A 21,828-nucleotide genomic window follows, 5' to 3' on the forward strand; every position below is an offset into this window, starting at 1 on the left:
ATTGGAGTAAATATATTTCATTGGACATGCTCATGCCTTTTTGCCGTTATTATTAAACATGGAAATAGATTAGCTCACTACAATTTTTATTTATTTTTATTCTTTTTGAAAATCAGCTGGAGAGTTTTGGCTCTGAGACCCCCTCCCCCTCCCCAGTGTCTTCTTCCCACAGTAGACAAAACCTTATTTTAAAACATAATCATGTCAGAGTTCCTCTTGTGGCTCAGCAGGTTAAGAACCTGATTAGTATCTGTGAGGGTGTAGGTTCTAACCCTGGCCTTGCTCAGTGGGTTAAGGATCTGGCATTACCACAAGCTGTGGTGTAGCTCACAGATACGACTCAGATCCGGTGTTGCCATAGCTCTGGCATAGGCCAGAGGCTAGGGCCCCAATTTGACCTTTAGCCCGGGAACTTCCATATGCCACAGGTGCAGCCCTAAAAATAAAAGCAAAAAAATAAAACAGAACAATGTCATATCATTCTCCTGCTTCATTCACTTCCATCTCTACCTAGGAGAAAGTCAGAATTTCCTCATATAATCCATAGACCTTTTTTTGCCCTCTGGCCTCTGACCACTGCCCCAGCCCCAGCAGAAGCTGTCTATTTCCTTCTTGCACTTAAGCCTGCTGCTTTGTTTAGATTTGGAAATGTAACACCCCAAATCTTAATATAAGCCCTAACCTCCAGTGTGTTCCTCTTTTAACTGTTCATCTGGCAAATTCTTGGTCATCTTTCAGGTCACAGTCTAAACTGAGGGATTTCAAGTGAAATAAGGTCTTTCTCTCTTAACACCTAGTATTGTTCCTTCACTGTACTCATAATATGTAGTTCCATATTTGCTTCTGGGATTGTGTAAATCTGTCTGCATTATGAGGGCAGGGACTTTTATCTGTTTTGGCTATGGTATAACAAGAGCCTGGTAACCATGCACGACACTCGATGCATAGTAGGGGCAAACAAATATCTGTTGGATACATGAACCATTGATGGGCAGGACGCCAGTCTCATTAGCAAAGGCAAAAAGTAACAGGAACTTCACCAGACTTGCAGAAGTGAGAATAAAAGCAAAACCCTCAACCCTTTATATTGTATTGAGTGTTTTACTGACATTGTCAGTTTTTTCTAAACAAAGCCATATTTTCACCATTCAAAAATTGTTCTGGGAAAGATTCTAATGATAATAATAATAACATTGTGAATGGGTGGGAATGGATGCGTTGTTCAGAAGTGTAGGTGTTCTTTATTATAGAGAGTGTCACTTTATAAGCATTGATTCCTCTTTCAGCCTATTGAATAAAGCCAATCTCAAATCATATTATAAAACATTTTTGAAAAGTAGAAGGGAAACTGTCATTCTCTCTCTTTGTAGAATCATTGTATTGTCTTGGTGATTTTCTTTTGTCACGACGACTAGAATTATTAGAGAAGTCTGTAAAGGCATATTATATGAAGAATAAGGAAGAGTGATCCAAGCTCAAGTGTGCTTTAAAAAAAAGTCTGACACTTTAATTCTGAAGACCCTGAAAATTTTGTAATGTGCACAAAAAGCCATTGTGGGAAGAAGACTTCAACTACAATGAAAAAAATGAGGGCAGTACAGTACTATCTTTATAAATTTGCTAAGTCAAATGCAGTCTTTTTGTTCTATGAAAATTGCTTTCTTTAAATTTGCAGAATAAAATGCCCCACGGTAGTGCTTGTCCATCTTCAAATGTTCTTTAGACACACTTGTCTGTTGTGAAGGGCATTTTCTAAAGGACATTTGAGTACCCCTGGATATCACAGTGGCCTTAGTATATGTTTGACATTTGTGCTCCCACAAACCCTTGCGCTAATTGGTTCTCAATAACTCCTTATTGGTTGCTTTAAATATACTTGTGTTTATAACTGGAGGATGTGTTTAAAATTTACAAATAATTTTTTCCTGCCTCTGCCTTGTTCTGTTAGTGTTAACTTTGCATTCAAATCTACTCTTATCATAAAAAAATGATTTTTGAAATATGAGAACCAAAGATAACAAAATTATGAACAATATGTGCCATTTCACCTTCCCTTATAATGTGAACCACCAGCCTAAGCCATTGAGATTTAGTCCAGTAGGTAAAAATAAAGGCTATAGTATAACCAAATTATTAGTCATTTCCTTAAAAAAATTAGGCAAATTTTAATACAAAATCTAGATTCATGCAATTGCAGATGTTCATGTAGTTGTCAATAATTTAATGAAGAAAGTGTTTTTATTTTAACATATTATAAACAAAATTATATGTCTTCTCTTTTCAGAATGCAAAGAAGCTTTAATTTATTGGTCATAAAAGAATGATAATTTTTAATTTTATAGAATGTAGACATTAACGTTTAAAATCTAAACACCATTTAATAGCGTTAAATATTTAGTAGGAATTTTTGTAATTGCTTAAATTTCTTCTAATGAATAGTGGTGGACATTAAATTTGTTAGCTCTATATTATATAATATTTATATTTTAACTTTATATGTTTTTATTTATAAAGGAAGAAAGAAGATAACTGGGCCACTAACAAGGGGATATACAGCTGCTATTACATTCTTTTTCTAGATTCTAGATTATTTTTTCTTGCTTAGTCTCTTCTATGAATTCCCTAGTGTTAAACTTTGTGACTGCTTCTATCTCTGTTGAAAATTTTGTTTGTTGGATGTTGCTGTCCATCATTTAAGATTTTAATGGTTAAGTTAATAGAACCAGGTTAGCTTATTAATTTGCAAGTTGAAAATTTTCTTTTATTGTTCTAATACTTACCCCATAAAAAAATTCTCAAAACTTGTCTACCAGAATTTTTTTCTTCCATCTGAGCCAATTCACAGATTCACTTCCTCAGTGATGTACTTCCTTTGAAGTAATCCTTTATAATTTCTGATATAGAAAGGAAAAGACAGACAGGTCTTGGTTTATACTCTAATTTAAATTACTTTCATGGAATTAAAGCTTGTTGTATTTTAATGTCTGGGAATTTAACAGACTAATAAATGATATGCTTGAGAATTTGAAACAATTCTTTAACAATATCACTTTGCCACTGCCATGCTAATAGTCACCGATTCATCTAAGCCTGAATATAAAACTCCTAAAACACTATTTAGTAGACATTTATTGATATGGTAAATATATTTGTAATACACAGCTGGGCTCTCTAAATGGAAAATTTAATAGCTTCTCAGTCTGATGAGTATTTAAACAACTAGTAATCTTAGATAAAATGTAAATTCAAAGACTTTTAATGCAGTAAAATTTTATTAATTCCTACACATTTAGAATTTGAGATAATTGAACTGAACTAACATTTACCAAATGCCTATTATTTACCAGGAATTTCTCTAGGCATTGAACACATAAATATGAATAAATTAAGTTTCTAGCCCTTTCCTGCTGAACAGAAAAATATTTATGAAAAAGTTGCTTCACAGAGAATAAATAACATAAATCAGATTATGAGGGAACTGTCTCCATGCCCAAGCTTACTTTTAAACATTATGAGAAATAAATCTTTACAGAAAAATCAATAAATCAGTATGTTAGCAAAAACTAGCACTGCTTAGAGGTATGTTGTTATGTAATTATACTTTTAAGGGTAGCTTAAAAATTTATACTGGATTCTCAAATAGGCAACATTTAGGCGTCATGTTCTGGTTATTGTAGGTACTAGAAGAAAAACACTATTTATAAAAATTTACAGTTCTGTCATACAAATAAGTCTCTTCAGCTAGTCTTTTTGAAGTTTTCATATATTTCCAAGCCTTAGAGATTTATTTGTGATAATTTTGTAAATGTTCTCATTAGTAAGAGTCTTATATGTTGTTACTAAATTTCAATTTGCACTTTATAGAGTTCTGTAAGGATATGGTATTAAATATCCAATGAATTAAGTGTAAGGGCTCAAGGGAACACTGAAGGCTAAAGAGAAATAATGTCAGCTTAGTATCATGAGTTTAATCAAGTATGGGAAATAAGTAACAGTCAGTAGTGTGGCGACATTGATAGAGCCAGAATCAGAGGCCAGCCTTTCCTAATGTGAATTTTAAAAATGTTAACAGGAGTTCCTGTTGTGGCTCATTAGTAACGAACCCAAGTAGTATCCATGGGGATGCCGGTTTGATCCTTGGCCCTGCTCAGTGGGTTAAAGATCCAGTGTTGCCATGAGCTGCCGTGCAGGGTCGCTGACACAGCTCGAATCCTGCATTGCTGTGGCTGTGGCCTAAGCCAGCAGCTACAGCTCAGATTCAACCCCTAGCCTGGGAACTTCCAAATGCCACATGTGCCCTAAAAAGCAAAAAAAAAAAAAAAAAAAAAAAAAGTTAATATATATACTAGACACAAGAGCATTTAACTAAGTTTGGAAAAAAAGTTTTTTTTTTTTTGATATGGATTTTTATTTTTTTCTATTATAGCTTGTTTACAGTGTTCTTTCAGTTTTCTACTGTACAGCAAGGTGACCCAGTCACACATACATGTATACATTCTTTTTTTTCACATCATACTCCATCATAAGTGACTAGATATAGTTCCCAGTGCTATACAGCAAGATCGATGTTTTAAACTAATATTTAGACTTTTGTAATTCATGAGTTTGTAAAATATTTAATATACTCCTGTATTCCTGTGGAAGTGAATATCCATGAGTGGATATTCATTGAATATATTTATTAAATTTGTGACATCAGAACCTTTTTTTTTCCATCGAAGAATCAATACAGAGAATTTATCCTATGTTCAAACATTGGAAAACAGCACTGTAGCCCAAACTATAGTCTGATGAAAGATAAAATCTCAAGATTTTTCTAGAACTATGAAAACTGAGTAAATGAGCAGCTTTCACAAATAGTTGAATAACTACCAATATTAAATAAGTCCTAGAAAATGGCAGGGAAAGAGCTTAATAATTTCCTGGAAGAATATTTAAGCTCCTTTTGGGGACCAGCTAGAACACCAACAATTCCTTCCATTCCTAGAGTTCGTATCACAAGTATTAAATGTCATATGTTCAAATAATCAGATTTCAAACCAGACCAAATCAAAGATAGCAGTGCTTTTGATAGATACATGGGGAAGAGATGATTTGAGTGTTTACACACATTTCTTAGGGTGGTTTTTTTGTTTGTTTGTTTAACTTATTATTAAAAGATAAAAAACAGTCAAGAACTGTTTTTGTAGAACTTAGAGTGAATCTCAATGTATCCTCCTGTCATTGGAGGGCAAATGGACTGCCATCATCACAGTGTAGTTCATCTTCCTTAGCTACCCTGCTGTAGTTGGAAAATCACATTATGAGCATCTTACAAACAGAAAGGAAAACAGTATATTGTTGGTGAAGGCCTTCATCAGAATTCCTTACATTGCCTCCTGAACTATAGATGTCTGTGCTCCTTTCATGTGTTCTAATCAGGAAAAGCATTTTGGATGAGGCAGAAACCGGTGTACATGGTGGAATAGCCAGTACTATTTTACTGGAAAAAGTGATACTCAGATTTCTGTACTCTGGAGCCTCAACGATTTGAAAATATAGCATCTTGCAGAAAAAAAAAAAAAAAAACTCACCATGAATAATTAGTTTGAAAAAAATGAACAACTTCCTGTTGAACGCTGGATATCGAAATTGGTAGAACACTCCCTGAATTAGGAAAGTGGAAAAGCCATGGGAGACAGTGTGCTTCGCATAGTGGGCCATGCCAAGTTTCTTGGAGTGGTAAAAGGTTTTACTTCAGATCCATGCGTGCACTGATTTCGTGTTTAAATTTATTTTGAAGTACTTTGGAAAGCCAGTTTCTTTTGAGTTAATATACTACCAAACTCATATACAATAAGAAGTTGATTTTTCAGGGATAGAAGCCAGATTATGAGAACCCTTAGGGAGACATAGTTCAAGCTCCTTATTTTATGTCTGAGCAATCAACGTATCTGAGAAACTGTCTCATCCACAATGTCCTGATAATTAATAGCAGAATCTAGTTCTTCTTTTCAAAGGCTAATTTGTTTTTTCCATTATTGTGCAACCTACCTGGAGAATCAATATATATAAAATTACCTACATAGGGAGAAATGGACTAGGAAAATTTGAACACTGCTTAATAAGTCTTGACAGATGGATCTAAGGAGCTTCATGGAAGATTCTTTTAGACCTTTTAGAACTCAAATGAGAGGAGAGATAAATTTATGAGTTTTCAGTTCTAGAAGAATTGTCCAAATAAAATTTGAGGATGGTAAAATGTATACCTTTTAAAAAAAATCTACCTCTTAATATTTGTGCCATGATTAAGTTTTTGAGCTAAAAAAATTGGAGATATGAGTGCTTTTGATGGACACATGTGGAGAAGAACTGGTTTGGAGTGAATATTTAAGCATGATTTTTTTCAGTTTTCATAAGCTTTTTGTTATGAAAAATGTCAAAAGTAGAAAGAGTCATAAAGTGAACTTCCATATCCCATTTTTCAGCTTTAAATATTATCAATATTTTTCCAATCTTGTTACATTTACTATCTCTCAGTTTTTTAAATATTTTGAAGTACATTCCAGACATTGTGTCCTTTTACTTGTAAATACTTATGTTTTAATAAATAATGACTTTTTTTAACACAACCCAATACATTATCAAATTAATAAAATAACAATAATTCTTTAATATATTCTGTGAAACCCATGTGCATATCCCTAGAATATCTTATAGGATGTTTTATTTAAAATGAAGATCCATTTACCATATTTGTATTTTCAACAATGCAAACCTGTATTATAGTTGTATTGAACTCTAATGGTTATGGTAACTATTTTTATATTTACTTCTTTTCTATATCATTTATTTGTTGAAGAAACCACATAAATTTAAAATTTTGAAAAAGATTTGTTCAACAAGTACATGTAAATGAGGAAAACCATTTGTGGCTATCATTTATCAGGCGCTCATTCCTTTTTTGGAGTGACCTGAGACTTTACATATATTTTTTCTTTTCAACCCTGTTTAAAAACAAACATTTTGCAGCTCATTAAATTCATCACTCCAGTGCTTAGGAAATTTGACAGAGACACACAGATAATAAGTAGCAGAGGTAGAGTCAGAGCTATTGTCTGTTTAGCTGCAGAACCTATGCTCATTATTGCTGTGTACACTGCCTCCCAAATAACTGCTTGTCATGCTATGTTCATGGTTTTTGCAAACCAGTTACAAAACCTCTATGACACTTTTTTTCTAGCACACATGAAACTTCAATGCAGATAAATACACATAGTATCTGAAGGGTTCACAGACTCCAGGGACTCATGAGTGCAGTCCCTAGGCTGGCTGGACTCAGGTTATCAATCTAATATCCTTTTAATAATAAGATGTTAATAAATAATCTTAAAGTCTAGATGTCTTTAGTAGAGGTGTGTGATATACATCCAGTTTAAGATGAACTCTATATGTCACAATATAAAGATTGATTACAAACTTATTGTTGTATATATATTTTTTTTCTTTTCTATTCTAAATTTTTGCCTTATCCCTAGAGCAGTACAATGGTGATCAGGACACTATATATACTGGTGTGGACTTAGACCACATCAATATTTAATGACAGTAAATTTTGAGTTTTCTTATCTGTAATATAACGAAGATAACAACACTAAGATTCCTTGGCATTCCAACATTCTAGATATTAAAATGATGGAAGTCAGGAGTTCCCGTCGTGGCGCAGCAGAAATGAATCCAACTAGGAAGCATGAGATTGCGGGTTTGATCCCTGGCCTCGTTCAGTGGGTTAAGGATCCGGTGTTGCCATGAGCTGTGGTGTAGGTCGCAGATGCGGCTCAGATCTGGTGTTGCTGTGGCTCTGGTGTAGGCTGGCAGCTACAGCTCCGATTCGACCCCTAGCCTGGAAACCTCCATAGGCTGCAGGTGTGGCCCTAAAAGAACAAAAGTCAAAAAAAAAAAAAAAAAATAAAATAATAATGGAAGTCAGACTTTATAGATCTTCAACACTTGAGTTTTAAGCTTTCATTAACCTGGATTTTTATGAAAAATCCAAAGGTTTTCCATTTCCTAAATTATTTTTAAGTGTTTATGTTAAATCCTCTTGTTGAATAACATGATAATTGGGCTGTTTAGGTGCTTGGAGGCATCATATGTTTTGCCTTATAGCTGAGGAATGTGCCATTCTTACAAATACATGCCCTGTCCTGCACCATTCTGGTACAACAAATGATTGAGAGAGATTGAGTTATTATAACAGAACCTTGTTATGGGATCAGTGTCTCCTTCTTTGAAAATAAATGACTCAGCCAGACGGCAACATTTATTTTCTCTAAATGAGTAGAGATGTAGCAATAGGAGACCATTATCCTGTGACAATATTCTGTTTCATTGACATTATCTCACAAATGTAATTGGTCCATTACTAAATAGAGGTTTCGTTACTGATCAATTTCACGTGATTTCTAAAACCATTAGGATAATAAATATGCCATCATAGTCATTTCATTGACAGGATGTTCCTTTTTTCTTCATTTATATCTGTTAAAAGAAAAATATAGATTTAGGTTAAACTTCAACACTACAATTTATACCCATTTTGACTACTTTTCCATTAAGAGAAATGGAGTATTGTGGAGAGCAATCATATTTGCATTGAGCTGCTAAAGTGGCTACCTTAAAATTTTCATCATTTTTTTTGTCTGCTACACTAAACCACATCAAATCATAATTGTTCCTAAGCAATTAGTTTGCTACCTCAGTTTAATGACTTTATTTGAAATAAGTTCCAGATCATTTCTAGGCTTTACTGTAAATTCACTAAAGTAACACATCAGTAAAATCAACCCTAACCATTACCAGGGTGTATAATAACAGCATTAGTAACAACCTAAACCTTGAGATGTCTTGTAGCATAAATGTTTCTAAATGCATGGCTTTTCCCCAAATGTTCTCTAAAAAGTCATCTGTAATCTTGTTAAATTAGAACTCTTCCAGTATCTTTCTGACTTTTACAGTTAAGGTTACAGTATTGATTTTATTTTATAGTCCATGGCTTTCAGATGCTTAACACTAATAAGCTTCTATGGCCAAGAGGTTCTCCCCAGAGGCATAGCGAATAACAGCTGCTTACCTATGCCAACATTTAATAAGCATCTAAAATATGCTCTAAATCCTGCATAATTGTTTGGTGTTTTTCCTCCTTTCAAATTAGGTTTTCTGACATTACTCAAGACACTTTGTCATTGTCTGTTAAAATGAAATGGCTTAATGGATAAAAGTATTTTGAAATGCTTTTAAAGAATAAGTTTTCATTTATTTGTGTTCACTCTTTTAGCATTCCTCTTCATTATTCAAGGCATTTTTTTTAAAAATAATGTCTCAGGAAGGTGTTTGTGAGCTTTGAAGGAGTTTGAGCTTTAACTTGGTATTGGGTGTAGGTGTAGCCTGGAGACTTTTTTTTAATAGAACTGTGATAAACAGAAACTTGTAGTAACATGCTCCTTGCTGTGCTTGGGTTGGAATATGCAATATGGAGGGATTTAAAAGGATAAATAATATGCTCAAGTGTAGTTAAGATTAAATAACTCAAAGATTAAAGTAATAATTTTCATATATTTAATACAAAATCTACCATACTTTCTATTTTCTCCTTTGAAAAAGAACTGATTTCCTTAGAAAAAGGATGAGAAATCTAATTGATGATATCTTATCTCCTCTTAATGTAGCTTGCCGATTTTCCAAAGTGTGATAAGCATATATATATGTGTATATATATATACACGTACACACACACAGAGAAAGAGAGAGCGAGACTTTCTTAACATGGCAGCTAATTATTTTTTGAATCATCTGGCATCATCATCAAATTACTGTAGTGGGATTATGTCCATATGTCTTGTCATAACATTCAGAGCTTTTTGTTAACTTGGAGTGTGTGGGAAGGACTTACTCACATTTGCCACAGAATCCTAAGATTTTACATCTAGAAGAGTCCTTTGAAGCAGATATTCAGAGATTTCTTTTCACTTACATTCTCAAAAATATATTGTTTTGCCTTTAGCTAACTAAATTGCAAATGTTACATTGAAGTATTTCATTTTACATTTTTGCAACCTCCAATACCTGAGACCAATGTGGCATTTCCTTCTTATAGTGTAATATTTGGCACAGTATCATTTCCAGTATTGTCAACCCATCATTGGGAACTATTTATAATATTCTGTGGAGCTACAGGCAGTAATTTTTCCCAAAATATGTGCTTTACCATTTTATATTATAGAATTAAAAATTGTTTGTGGAGGATTTGGAAAAACAAACTGTTGAAAAAATTAAGAAAATAAAAATCACCTGTAGTCCTTTCACATAGAGATAACTCATGTTAACATTTGGACATAGCATATGCCAGTCTATTTTACATGTATTTTTTCTTTACACATCTTGCATTTTCTATTTCAAGTCAAAATTTTGCATTAAATTGGGCTTATATAATATATGCTATTTATTTTCTTTTTGGTGGCCTTTTATTTATAATATGATAGCACATTATTATTCAGTTTCCATTTTATTCAATTTCCATCTCATTCAGGTTCCATCTTATAATGTTATTCAGTTTCCATTTTATAATGACTGTATGATATGCCACCCTTTGGCTATGCTATACATTTTTAAATGTCTTCTTCATGGATGTTTAGGTAGTTTCCAAGTTTTTATATAATAAATATTCAGTGAACATCATTGCATACAACTCTTTATACTTAAATCTGATTATTTTATTCCTATCTAGTTTGATACACTGTCCCCAGTACCTAGCATACTCCCTGGCACCAAGTCACCAAATAGATGCTCAATCAAATTTTGTTAAAGGCATAAATACGTACCCACTGTGGAATTACTGAGTTAAACATTATGTCCATTTCTAAGGTTTTTGGTAAATATTGGCACAGAATCTGAAAAGGTCCTATCAATTTACATTCCCACTAGCAGTGCCTGAGTGTTTTATTTCACTCCACTACTATATATAAACATATCACATGGCTCTATAAGTGATTTTTGAAGCATGTCCTCTGAAATATATTTAAGGAATAGTGTCTCTGTGATTTTGTGGTTCTACGCATGAAAAAACTCTTTTCTGTCATTTATATCCATTTAAACCATTGGGTAGCAAAGTACATCTTTTCTTCCTGGGAGCCAGGATAGCCCCATTTTATTGTGAAGGAAATTGGGAATTGAAGAGGGTCCTTCAGCGAACATGCAAAGCTTTCAAGTAAAGACACCTACATGGTCTCTCTCCTTTCTTTTCCTCAAGGGCACTTACTCCCTCAGGGTATTTCCCCACATCCATCCTTTGTCTGAAGGTGAAACTTATTATTTTAATTTTTATTTTTTTTCTGTCTTTTTAGGGTCATACCCACGGCATATGGAAGCTCCCAGGCTAGCGGTCGAATCAGAACTATAGCCACCGGCCTACACCACAGGCACAGCAACGCCAGATCCAAGCTGCATCTGCAACCTACACCATAGCTCACCCCAATGCTGGAACCTTAACCCACTAAGCGAGGCCAGGGATCAAACCTGTGTCCTCATGGATGCTAGTCAAATTCGTTTCTGCTGAGCCATGACAGGAACTCCTCCTGTAGGTGAAACTTGTTAAAAGTACGGGTCTGTGTGGTTCTTCCCCGGGAAACAGCAGAAATAAGAACGTCAGAGCTCTGGGCTGGGATCTTTTGTGCTTGATCATTGCAGTATTTTACATAGCATGTATAGAGTTTATAGATAAACCTCTAAGGTTTCCTCTCCTCAACACGATTTCCCCCAAGGCAGAAACAGGGGAAGAGCAATCTTGGCCCCCTTCAGCGTTCAGCTGGTAGAGTCACCTTCCCTGCGTTCTCCTTGTCCTCTGGGCACAGAGCCCAAGCTGTTTCCTTTTCTCAGGACTGACTGGATTTATGGCCTGAAGTAAAAGTATCAGATTTCTAGCTCTCAAATTCGTCCCATGCAGCAGATTTGGTAGCCTCTCATTTATTATCTCATTTATTATAAATAGCATTATTATTTTATACAAGTGGGTCATCCCTTTCCATGTTGTCATCCCGCTTTCACCCCAATGTTCTAATGGAAAGCAGAGCCTCCCCAATTTAGCTAATGTTCATTTTTCACTCTGCATTTTGTATTGCTTGACAGGGTTTCAATGGAGTAATGGATTGTTGACTACCTTTGCCTTCTTCCAACGAGTTTGCTCTCCAAAGAGATTTTCTAATATCCTGAGCTTTGGGGTATCTATAAAACTCTTCAGAAATCTATAGAAGTCTAAAACTTGTAAAAGATAAAGAAATCTTGAAAACTATGAGGGGTATTAACTTAGTAAGACTTGTCAACAGACTATAATCTTGTCAAATCCAGTCACTGGAGTTTACCTAGACGTTCTCACATATACACTTTTCTTCTTTGGTCTCTGTCATGCTCCTACCAAAGGGCCAAAGTTTCATTGCACCCTGAGTTTTTTTTCTGCAAAAAGAGGGTCCTGTAGCATCTGTTCAGCAGCTTGACAATGTGGAAAATAAGGAAGACATTTAAACAATGATGACAGCTTTTTAAGCACCTTGTAATAAAATATACCCCAACATTAGATACTAGAAAGTAGGAGAAGTCAGCAAGTGGTGGCCTGTATCCAGAGTGTTCATTTAGACTTGTTCATGAGTATGGTGTGTAGATCAGAAAGGCAACTCAGAAATATGTAAAAGGATTGGAATTTTAAAAGATTTGGAGGCAATTTGTTTCTTTGTCAACTAGATAGATGTTTTTCTAAGTCATAGGAATGAAACAGTTAATGTATTTTAATTTAGTGTTATGTTGTGCTGAAAAGAAGCTTCATAGAAATTCAAGAATTCTTGCATGCTCTTACATAGTTGACTTCAAATCATAAATTGTGTTGTATATGGAAGAAGAGTAGGAATTTTTTTTTAAAGAAAATTATGTGTTTTCTATGAGATAATAGGAATTCGATTTGTAACCTTAATCTACTGAAGCATATTGGAAAAGCTAACATATTGCTCTGCTATATGTGAAAAAGGAGCAGGTGTCCCAGACAGGCAGGTGTTGAGGTGGCTGTTTGAGCTTGCCCTAGATCACTAGTTGACTTCAGTGAAGTTCTACTAACAGGTGGCTAACTGATTGGAGTGCCATGTGACATTTATCCCGGGAGCGACTTGGATGACAGGCTGCTACAGACTGAGGAAGGGGTCTTTGCTTTGATGAAGAAATTGCCAAAACTCATGTCTCATTAGTGTTTCCTAAGGTTCTTTGGAAGTGAACAACAGTTTAATTAAGGGCTGACGTAAACACGTTTCTGCACACTTTCCCTGCAGCATTTTATCACATTAGAATTGATCAAAATTGTTGCCTTGGGCTGACTTGAACAGATATACATCTGGAGCGCCATTTGTGCAGGCTGCCGTAGTCGAGTACATACGCTGGGTTTCACAGCAACGCTCTTCCTTTGTAGATGAAATTACCTTGTTGGGAGATGAGCTGATCTAACTCTTTATTTGCTTAAGCCTCTATGTCTTTGAAGTGATGCTGTGAAATGAATGACACATCAGGGCTTAGGAAGTATGTCTGTCAGAGTGCTCCAAAAAATGATAGTATGGCTAGTAAAAATCATGTGATAACTGGTTTTTTGCAAAAGACTTATTTAAAAGTATGCTTAAGCCTAAATGAAGCCACTTATATAAGTAGCCTACTTGAACTTTTTCTTACATGGTAATCTTTTATTCTGTATTTAACTATACAATTGGTTTCTAAACCCATGGCTAATTATCCAATTATAAATCTACATACGGGTGTAGACACTGAAGATGAACACCATCAATCTGAATCTCCTTTAAAAAAAAGAAGAATCCTTTCTATAGTTCAGTATTATCACACTTGCAATTATTTAATGAATTTTTATATTTAATTTTTGTCCTCTATGCTGAACTATAAGCATCACCAGGACAGAGAGCAGGTGGTCTTGTTTAACATCTTGAACTTTATGCCTTGCCTTAGTTTCTCACATGTGTTAGAAACTCAGTAACTGCTTTTGTATGCTCTCTTTGTGTTACATTCAGTTCCTCCTGATCTGATGTGATCTCTTTTATGCATCATGCATTTTAAGATAGATTGACTATGGTTATTTTACTCATCCTATACTTCTAGTTATCATTGCACCAGATAACTTCCTTCACATGCAAGAGATTCTAAAATAAACTGCCTAAACACAGTGTCTGCTCTACCTCTTCCACCTTCTTTTAATCCTATATTTTTAAAAATTCTCTTCCTGAGTAGCATAATCTTCCAGCCTCCACATTTTGTGTGTGTGTGTCCTTGATAAAATCCTCTTCTGTAGGAGGTAAGCCATTCGTCAGCTTTAAAAAAAAAAAAGCGTATATTTATATACATACTTAGATGTATGATTCCATGGATATAATGAGCACAAAACAATAATGAAACAGCAGCCATCAAGTAATACAAGGCACAGATACAAGATCTTTAAGGAAAGCTAGACTTCCATAGTTCTTTAGGACAGCTTAAAGAGAAAATGAATTAAGTTGTTTCAATGGGTAAATATTGTTCTATCTATGGAATAAGAGAGCAGAAAGAAATAATTTTAAGGGATTTTCTTACCCAAGGAAAGGCACAGAGTTAGAAGCACCTTCCTCCTAGCCTCTTCCTTCTCCAGGAAGCCATAAACAAATTAGTTAAAATTTAAATAAAATATAGTGATAAGGAACAATGTGGTACCATGCCAGATCTTAAAATGAAAAAGGTATCATTTGAAAGAGATGATTCCAACTACTGCTTATATGTTGAACTCTGATGAGGTATGCTTAAGAAAGAGAATGGACAGGACATTCTTGATTTAACCAGGTACAAATCACCTGGGGCTTGTTGGAGAACAAAGAAGAACAGAGGTTTTGGATAGTTTTCCCTTCTGAAATCAATTCTTAAATATTTGTTTCCTTTTTTTTTTTTTTTTAATGCTTTTTAAGGCCACAATTGTGGCATATGGAAGTTCCTAGGCCAGGGGTCTAATCAGAGCTGCAGCTGCCAGCCTACACCACAGCCACAGCAAAGCAGGATCCAAGTGGTGTTTGTGGCCTACACTGAAGCTCATGGCAACCCCAGATCCTTAACCCACTGAGTGAGGCCAGGGATTGAACCCAAAGCTCCGTGGTTCCTAGTTGGGTTTGTTAACCTCTGAGCCATGAAGGGAACTTCCTCCTTTCTAAATCAACTTGAAATTTGTCTGATTTCAAGCCTTTACTCTTCTTTTTGCTTCCCTTCATCTGCCACCAGCAGCTTCTGCATCCTGCCCACCACCTAATCCTTTTCATATCATCTTGCTTCTCTCTTCAGCTTCTTTATTTCATGTATTATTTAACTTATGCATTAATGTGTATGTATTATTATTCAATGTATTATCTATTTATATATTATTCAGCATTATTATTATTCAACTTTCTTTCAACTTAATCTTTTTATGCCTGGTTCTTCCTGCTTGAGGGCCATTAGACTGTGAAAAGCATGACATTTGTTTTTCTCCACAGAAAGGTCACTTAAAACCATCTTTCCTATATATCCATTCCTCAAACATTCTTTTTTTTCTGTAGCAAATGAGAACATTAAAAATAGAAACAATATCATTTTTCAGTTTGGCATGAGGTCTGTTGGACTGCAGACATTCAAAATAAAATTAAAATAAAAACAATGCAAGTTTGATTTGTGCTTAAAATGTAATAGCTAGAAACTCTACCCTTACTTCTCCCAGATAATTGACTTTTTATTTGTGTTCTCTCTTTAGGCTAGAGAGGTTTTTTTCTTTGAAACGGGGTAGGGGGTTCATTTTGCATCCCCCCTTAAGTACTTAGCATAGTGCCTTGTACATCTGTATACCAGGAGATCTTTATTGATTCATGAGCCCAAGATTAATTTCGTTTAGAGAGAAAATGAAGGCAGTTAAGCCTACTTTCAAATACTGTCATTCTTCATCTGTTTCTAAAAAAATTGTCTCAATATAGACAGTGGACCTTCCCATTCTTATTTTTACTTATTTTAAGTTAATTTTGTTATTTAAGGGAAAGACAATTTGTGGTCCCTTTTACGATTTGAAGAGTAAATTTTGTTTTGTTTCTGCTGTGTTGGCCTCTGTAATTCCTCTGTGTGTTTTGAACATGAAGGTACCATTATTATTTAGTGTAGGCTTAAAGAACACTAGAAAAATTAATGGACTTATAATAATAACCCAGTAAAGCCAAGTGTATCATTTTGACTAAGAAATTGCAAAGGCTTCATTTCTCAAAAATTACATAATCACTTATATTGTTGAACTTCTCTATACAAACACCCTTGATTTATGTGGCCTTCATGAAAAGAGACTCATGTGAATTCGCCTGGGTTTAATGAAAATTCTGAAATAGTTGTAGTAGTTGCAATAGCCTTGGTTTATCTTTTCCAGAAATGACATAACTAGAATGATACTCATGCTGCTTCCCAAACTCTGGTCATATTCAATTGTTTTTAAATGACACACAGTATACATGCTTTATTACTTATAATGTGGAGTCTTTAGGAACTGATTTGCCCAAGTTAATTTTATTTGAAACTTATATTTAAGTACAGGTAAAGCCTAAGAGTGTCAGTAGAAACTTACCAGTTTCTTTTTCTAAGAGTTAATTTTAAATTAAAAATTTGGAATGGAAACTTATTACATCATCTATAAAATGTGGGATGGAATAGAGGTTCTTTCCTTCTCTAACAATGTATATATCTATGGTTAAATTACAGCAGGTCAAAAACCTATATTTATAGGATTACCTTTAAAAATCACATAGCTCTTCAGTGAAATCAAGTATTATTTTTGGCATTTTCAAGGTACCTTAGCTTCAATGAACCTTCTTTGTCTATTTTTAAATGGTTTTTAAATGTTCTCTTTTTTGGTAGCAGCATTAATAGCTGTGGTTTCATTAATAATTTCTTTGTTTTCTTTTTGAGAAAGATATAAGGAGATGGTTCACTGACTCATCAACATCCTGATAGGTTAGTGACAGCCATTTAGTCATAAATTGTAGCTTATGGCTACAAATACACCTTTCTTTTTTCATAGACTATGATGTTTACTGTGATTACAGTAACACGTCCATTCTTTACATGCCAATATGCTGCAAACATGTATTTAATTTTATTACATACCTTTTCCAGAGCTTAGGTAATTTTTAAAATGGTGCAACAGTCATAACTAGTTTCTTGTATTAATAACACCATGAAGTCTTTTTCTCATGTCAAAAAGTTATTAATTAAAAATGCAAGTTGTGGAATTCCTGCTACAGTGCAGTGGGATCTGTGGTGTCTCTGCAGCACCAGAACACAGGTTTGATCCACAACCCAGCACCATGGGTTAAGGATCCTGCGTTGCTGCAGCTGTGGCACAGGTCACAACTGTGGCTTGGATCTGATCCCTAGCCTGGGAACTCCACATGCTGTGGGGTAGCAAAAAAAGGGAAAAAATGCAAGTTCTATATATATTTATGTGTGATAAAGTTTTAGATTTTTTTCTTTTAATACAATGTTCATCTTTTTTAGAGATATGAACCGAAATATTTATAGGTGACATTATATAATGTCTAGGATTTGCTTCAACGTAGTTCAGAGAGAGGGAGTATAGGTGGAGTAAAGATGAAATAGTTGAATAATTAAAGAAGCCAGATGATGAGTACCTGAGAAGAATCTATTACTATTCTGTCTACGTCTGTCTATATTTAAAATTTTTTAAAATGGGACTATAAACATCATTGCTCATATGATTTTGAAACTTTGACTGCACATATATAGACCTCTATAAAAATAAACATAACTCAGGTGTTGAAAAAGGGCATATCTCTCCTTATCAACTGGAGTTTCTTTCTGAATTTCCAGTGCCAACTCACTGCATGGTATAGTCACCTGGTCACCCCATGATGACTTTCTACATCAGTTACTAATTAAAGTGGGCTAATTCTGTTGATGTATCTTTTATTACATTAGCTCTATCTACACTCTTAAGTAAAGTACCATGATCTGTCTTTTAGCAGTATTAAATATTTGTGGAATGAGTGAATGAATGAAGCCCTAAATAGTTCTCCTATCATAGCACTTTTTATACTGTTTTATAAAAACTTGTCTGTGTCCGCTCTCTAGATTTCAAGGTTTTTATAGGGTCTGAAGCCAAATCAAGTTGACACTGTGTCCTCAGCAACTAGCGCAGAGTCTGGCATAAAGGAGACCTTCAGTCAAATCTAGGGAATGAATTACTAATTAATTTATCTTCTTCAGTAGTATCCAGGATGACTGGCTTTATTTTGACTAATTCATCCTCCATGTAGTTTCTGGAGGGATTGCTCTACACTGCAAATATGATTGTATTTCGCCCATCAATAGTGTTTTCTTATCAGGGTAAACATTCGGACATTTATACATCAATGACCCTTCATTGTGTGGGTCCTGCCAACTGTTCATTCCCTCCTTCATCTTTGAACTTCACCACTGCAAAGACTACTTATATTACTTACACATTTTATGCCCCCCTTCTTCAGAACACTTCCTACTTCTGGGAATGTCATGCCCATCCACCATTTAAACATGGTGCCGGGAGTTCCCATTTGTGGCTCGGCGGTAGTGAACCCAACTAGTATCTATGAGGACGCATGTTCGATCACTTGCCTTGCTCAGTGGGTTAAGGATCCAGCATTGCTGTGAGCTGTGGTGTAGGTCTCAGACGAGTCTCGGATCCCATGATGCTGTGACTGTGGCATAAGTAGGCAGCTGCAGCTCCAGTTGTGCCCCTCACCTGGGAACTTCCATATGCTGCAGGTGCAGACCTAAAAAGCAAAAAAAAAAAAAAAAAAAAAAAAAAAAGTAAACATGGCACCCCTCGGGGCACCGTCCTTAACCTAGGGAAGCCCCTGTGCAGTGAGGCTGAAGAAGTAGCAGCAAACACTGCAATACCTCTGCTTGCAACACACTTCCTCCTTCTTGACTGTTGACAGTCATCTTCTCTTTATCATTTTTTCTCTTCCCCGACAGTGAATATCCCTACAGCAGCAATTACTTTTTACTTTTCATAACATCCTTCCTTTGCCTGCCAAATAGAAGAACCTAGTAAATATTTGCAGAATGTGCAAATTAAGGCAGGTATTTTTTGCTAAACTAGTAATGAGTTTTCCATAAAAGATGTGAAATCAGTGATAGATTACCAGTATCCTCAAAGGTTGTTTCTCACATGTACACCAGGCTCTCCCTCTGTTTTTTCACAGCATAGTCAGAGGGTCTAGAGACAAACCCCTGAGTTGTTTAACCCTAAGAATGTCATGCTGAGGTAAAAAAGACCTTGATGTGAACCAAGGGACCAAGGGAAATGTGAGGCTCAGTTGTTCATAAGTTCAAGATTTATTTAGTGGTAGGAATAATTCTGATGATACTTTTAATGAAGCCTTGGGTTAGTAGCTTCAGTGGAAATTGTTTCTGACAGATATTCCAAAGCTCCAGCAGAGCTGGGTCTCTGACCCTTGGTATATATTTTGTACAAGAGCCAATAATACCAAAATAAAAAAATGTTGGAAAACAAGATCTCTTACTATGCCAGTGTAGCTTAAGAAAGTCATAAAGCTTGGGTTTTCTGCTCTTCCTTTGCAGATATGTCTTCTCCGACTACTATGAAGAAGCCTGAAAAGCCATTGTTCAGCTCTACATCTCCGCAAGATTCTTCCCCAAGATTGAGCACTTTCCCCCAGCACCACCATCCCGGAATACCTGGAGTTGCACACAGTGGTAAGGAATTTCAAGCACAGATAAGTCCCCCTCTTGTTTGCCAAGTCCATACCCTCAGGGATGGAGCAAGACTTTATAATTATAGCTAGCGTGACCTCATATTCATCACCAAAAGACGGAGAGTCATAATCTGATCAAAACATTGTTTTATCAATATACAAGAAAAGACTCTTAAAACTACACACTTAAATAGCATCTACGGGAGTCTGTCATGGCGCAGTGGTTAACGAATCTGACTAGGATCCATAAGGTTGCAGGTTCGATCCCTGGCCTTGCTCAGTGGGTTAAGGATCTGGCGTTGCTGTGAGCTGTGGTGTAGGTTGCAGACGCAGCTCGGATCCCGCGTTGCTGTGGCTCTGGTGTAGGCCGGTGTCTGATTAGATCCCTAGCCTGGGAATCTCCATAAGCTGCAGGAGCGGCCCTAAGGGAAAAAACAGGCAAAAAGACAAAATAAATAAATAAATAAATAGCTAGCATCTATGTATGTATTTTTAAATTGCCTATGTTGGAAAAATTGCAGTCACCAGAAGTAAGAAAATACGTAGTTCTCTTTGCTGTAGTTTTGGGATTCTATATATGTCACCAAGAGAAAGATAGAGTTTCAAGTATATTGCTGAGGTTATAGTGCTTCTAGAGGCATTAGGACATATAAATACTATTTACATAGGTGTTATTTTCTATACAAAAATCAATATTTTAACTACCTATTTGGGAGCAAAATTTATTAGAAATATAAAAGAGATACTGTTCTTTGACAGTTGTCTTATATACTGAAACCCTTCTTGGAGTTCCCATTATGGCCCAATGGCATCAACTGTGCCTCTGCAAGACTCGGACACAGGTTTGATCCCAGGGCTGACACAGTGGGTTAAAAATTCAGCATTGCTACAGCTGCAAAGTAGGTCACAGCGGCAACTCGGATCTGATCCCTAGCCCGGGAATTCCATATGCCACAGGGCATCCAAAAAAGAAAAACAAAGCCAAACAAAACATAAATCCTTCCTGTGGGCTAGTACACTTGATATTATGTCTAATACCTTAATTTAAATAGGAAAATGAATTTAGTATTTCACATTTGTACTTTACAGAACAATTAATATTAAATCCTCTTTCAAAATTAAAAATGAGATATAATTCATAAGCAGTACTGCATCCTTTCCATCTGTTATTTTCAAACCCTAGAGAGGAGTAGCCTGAATTTTAGGTAGAGAAAGTTTTATATGTAAAAGATAATATGTTTATAGTGATACTCTTATTCTTTTCAATTTATGGTGATACAATTCCTTATTTGTCAAAAAAACTGAATCTAGTTTTTTCATCTTTATTCAAAGGATATAACATCATTTATAATAAAGTTCTTAGCTTTGGCCTATAAATTTATTTTGCTGTGTATTGTCACTATACTTAAAAATACATGGCCTTCAGTGTTATCATTAACACAATTATAAAATTCAGAGAAGAATATACAAATCACATAATATAAAATTTTTTATATTTATTTTTGTACTGCTAAGAAAGGCGGAAAAAATCAGTAACTGTTTTATACACTTGTAACAGTGAGTATCTGAACAAAATTAATTTAGAAGTCAAATGATTCATTTATCTTTACACCTAGTTAAAATTCTCGTATTTCTAACATTTGGAAAAAATTTAAGATATTTTTATATAACGAACCATGAGAGATACAGATAAGCCTTCAACCTTTGTCCTTTACCATATATTTGTTAAATATATAATCTAGTAGGGCCTGTGTCAAATACATTGTCATGAGAAATAGCTTCTGTCTTCAAAGAGCTCATGGTACAGTGGTGAGACAGAGGGACCACATCTTCAGCCTGGCAGCAATATGATCAGGATTAGATTCTTGGATGAGGATTAGATACCTGAAAGAGGTGTGTTCTCAACTAAAAGTTTAAACGGTGGGGTTACCACAGGAAGGAACTAGCCAGAGGGGTGGGTAATTTCAGTGAATAGCTTGTCTCTGTCAATGTGGTAGAGGTCACTGCA

The 21,828-nt window shown here is 35.1% G+C and overlaps 1 protein-coding gene across 10 annotated transcripts in view; it reads left to right on the top strand.

Moving 5' to 3' along the window:
• The window catches only part of NFIB (nuclear factor I B), a 245,108-nt gene that overhangs the window by 182,788 nt on the left and 40,492 nt on the right, over positions 1-21,828 (top strand). For all 10 annotated transcript variants that reach the window (XM_005660096.3, XM_021063648.1, XM_021063654.1 and 7 more), the window contains exon 7: positions 19,687-19,821. In XM_005660096.3, the coding sequence (XP_005660153.1) occupies positions 19,687-19,821 (135 nt within the window). The remainder of the gene's footprint in view (positions 1-19,686; positions 19,822-21,828) is intronic.

The sequence above is a fragment of the Sus scrofa genome, chromosome 1, assembly GCF_000003025.6.
Source record: "Sus scrofa isolate TJ Tabasco breed Duroc chromosome 1, Sscrofa11.1, whole genome shotgun sequence".
In the NCBI taxonomy this organism is placed as follows: domain Eukaryota; kingdom Metazoa; phylum Chordata; class Mammalia; order Artiodactyla; family Suidae; genus Sus; species Sus scrofa.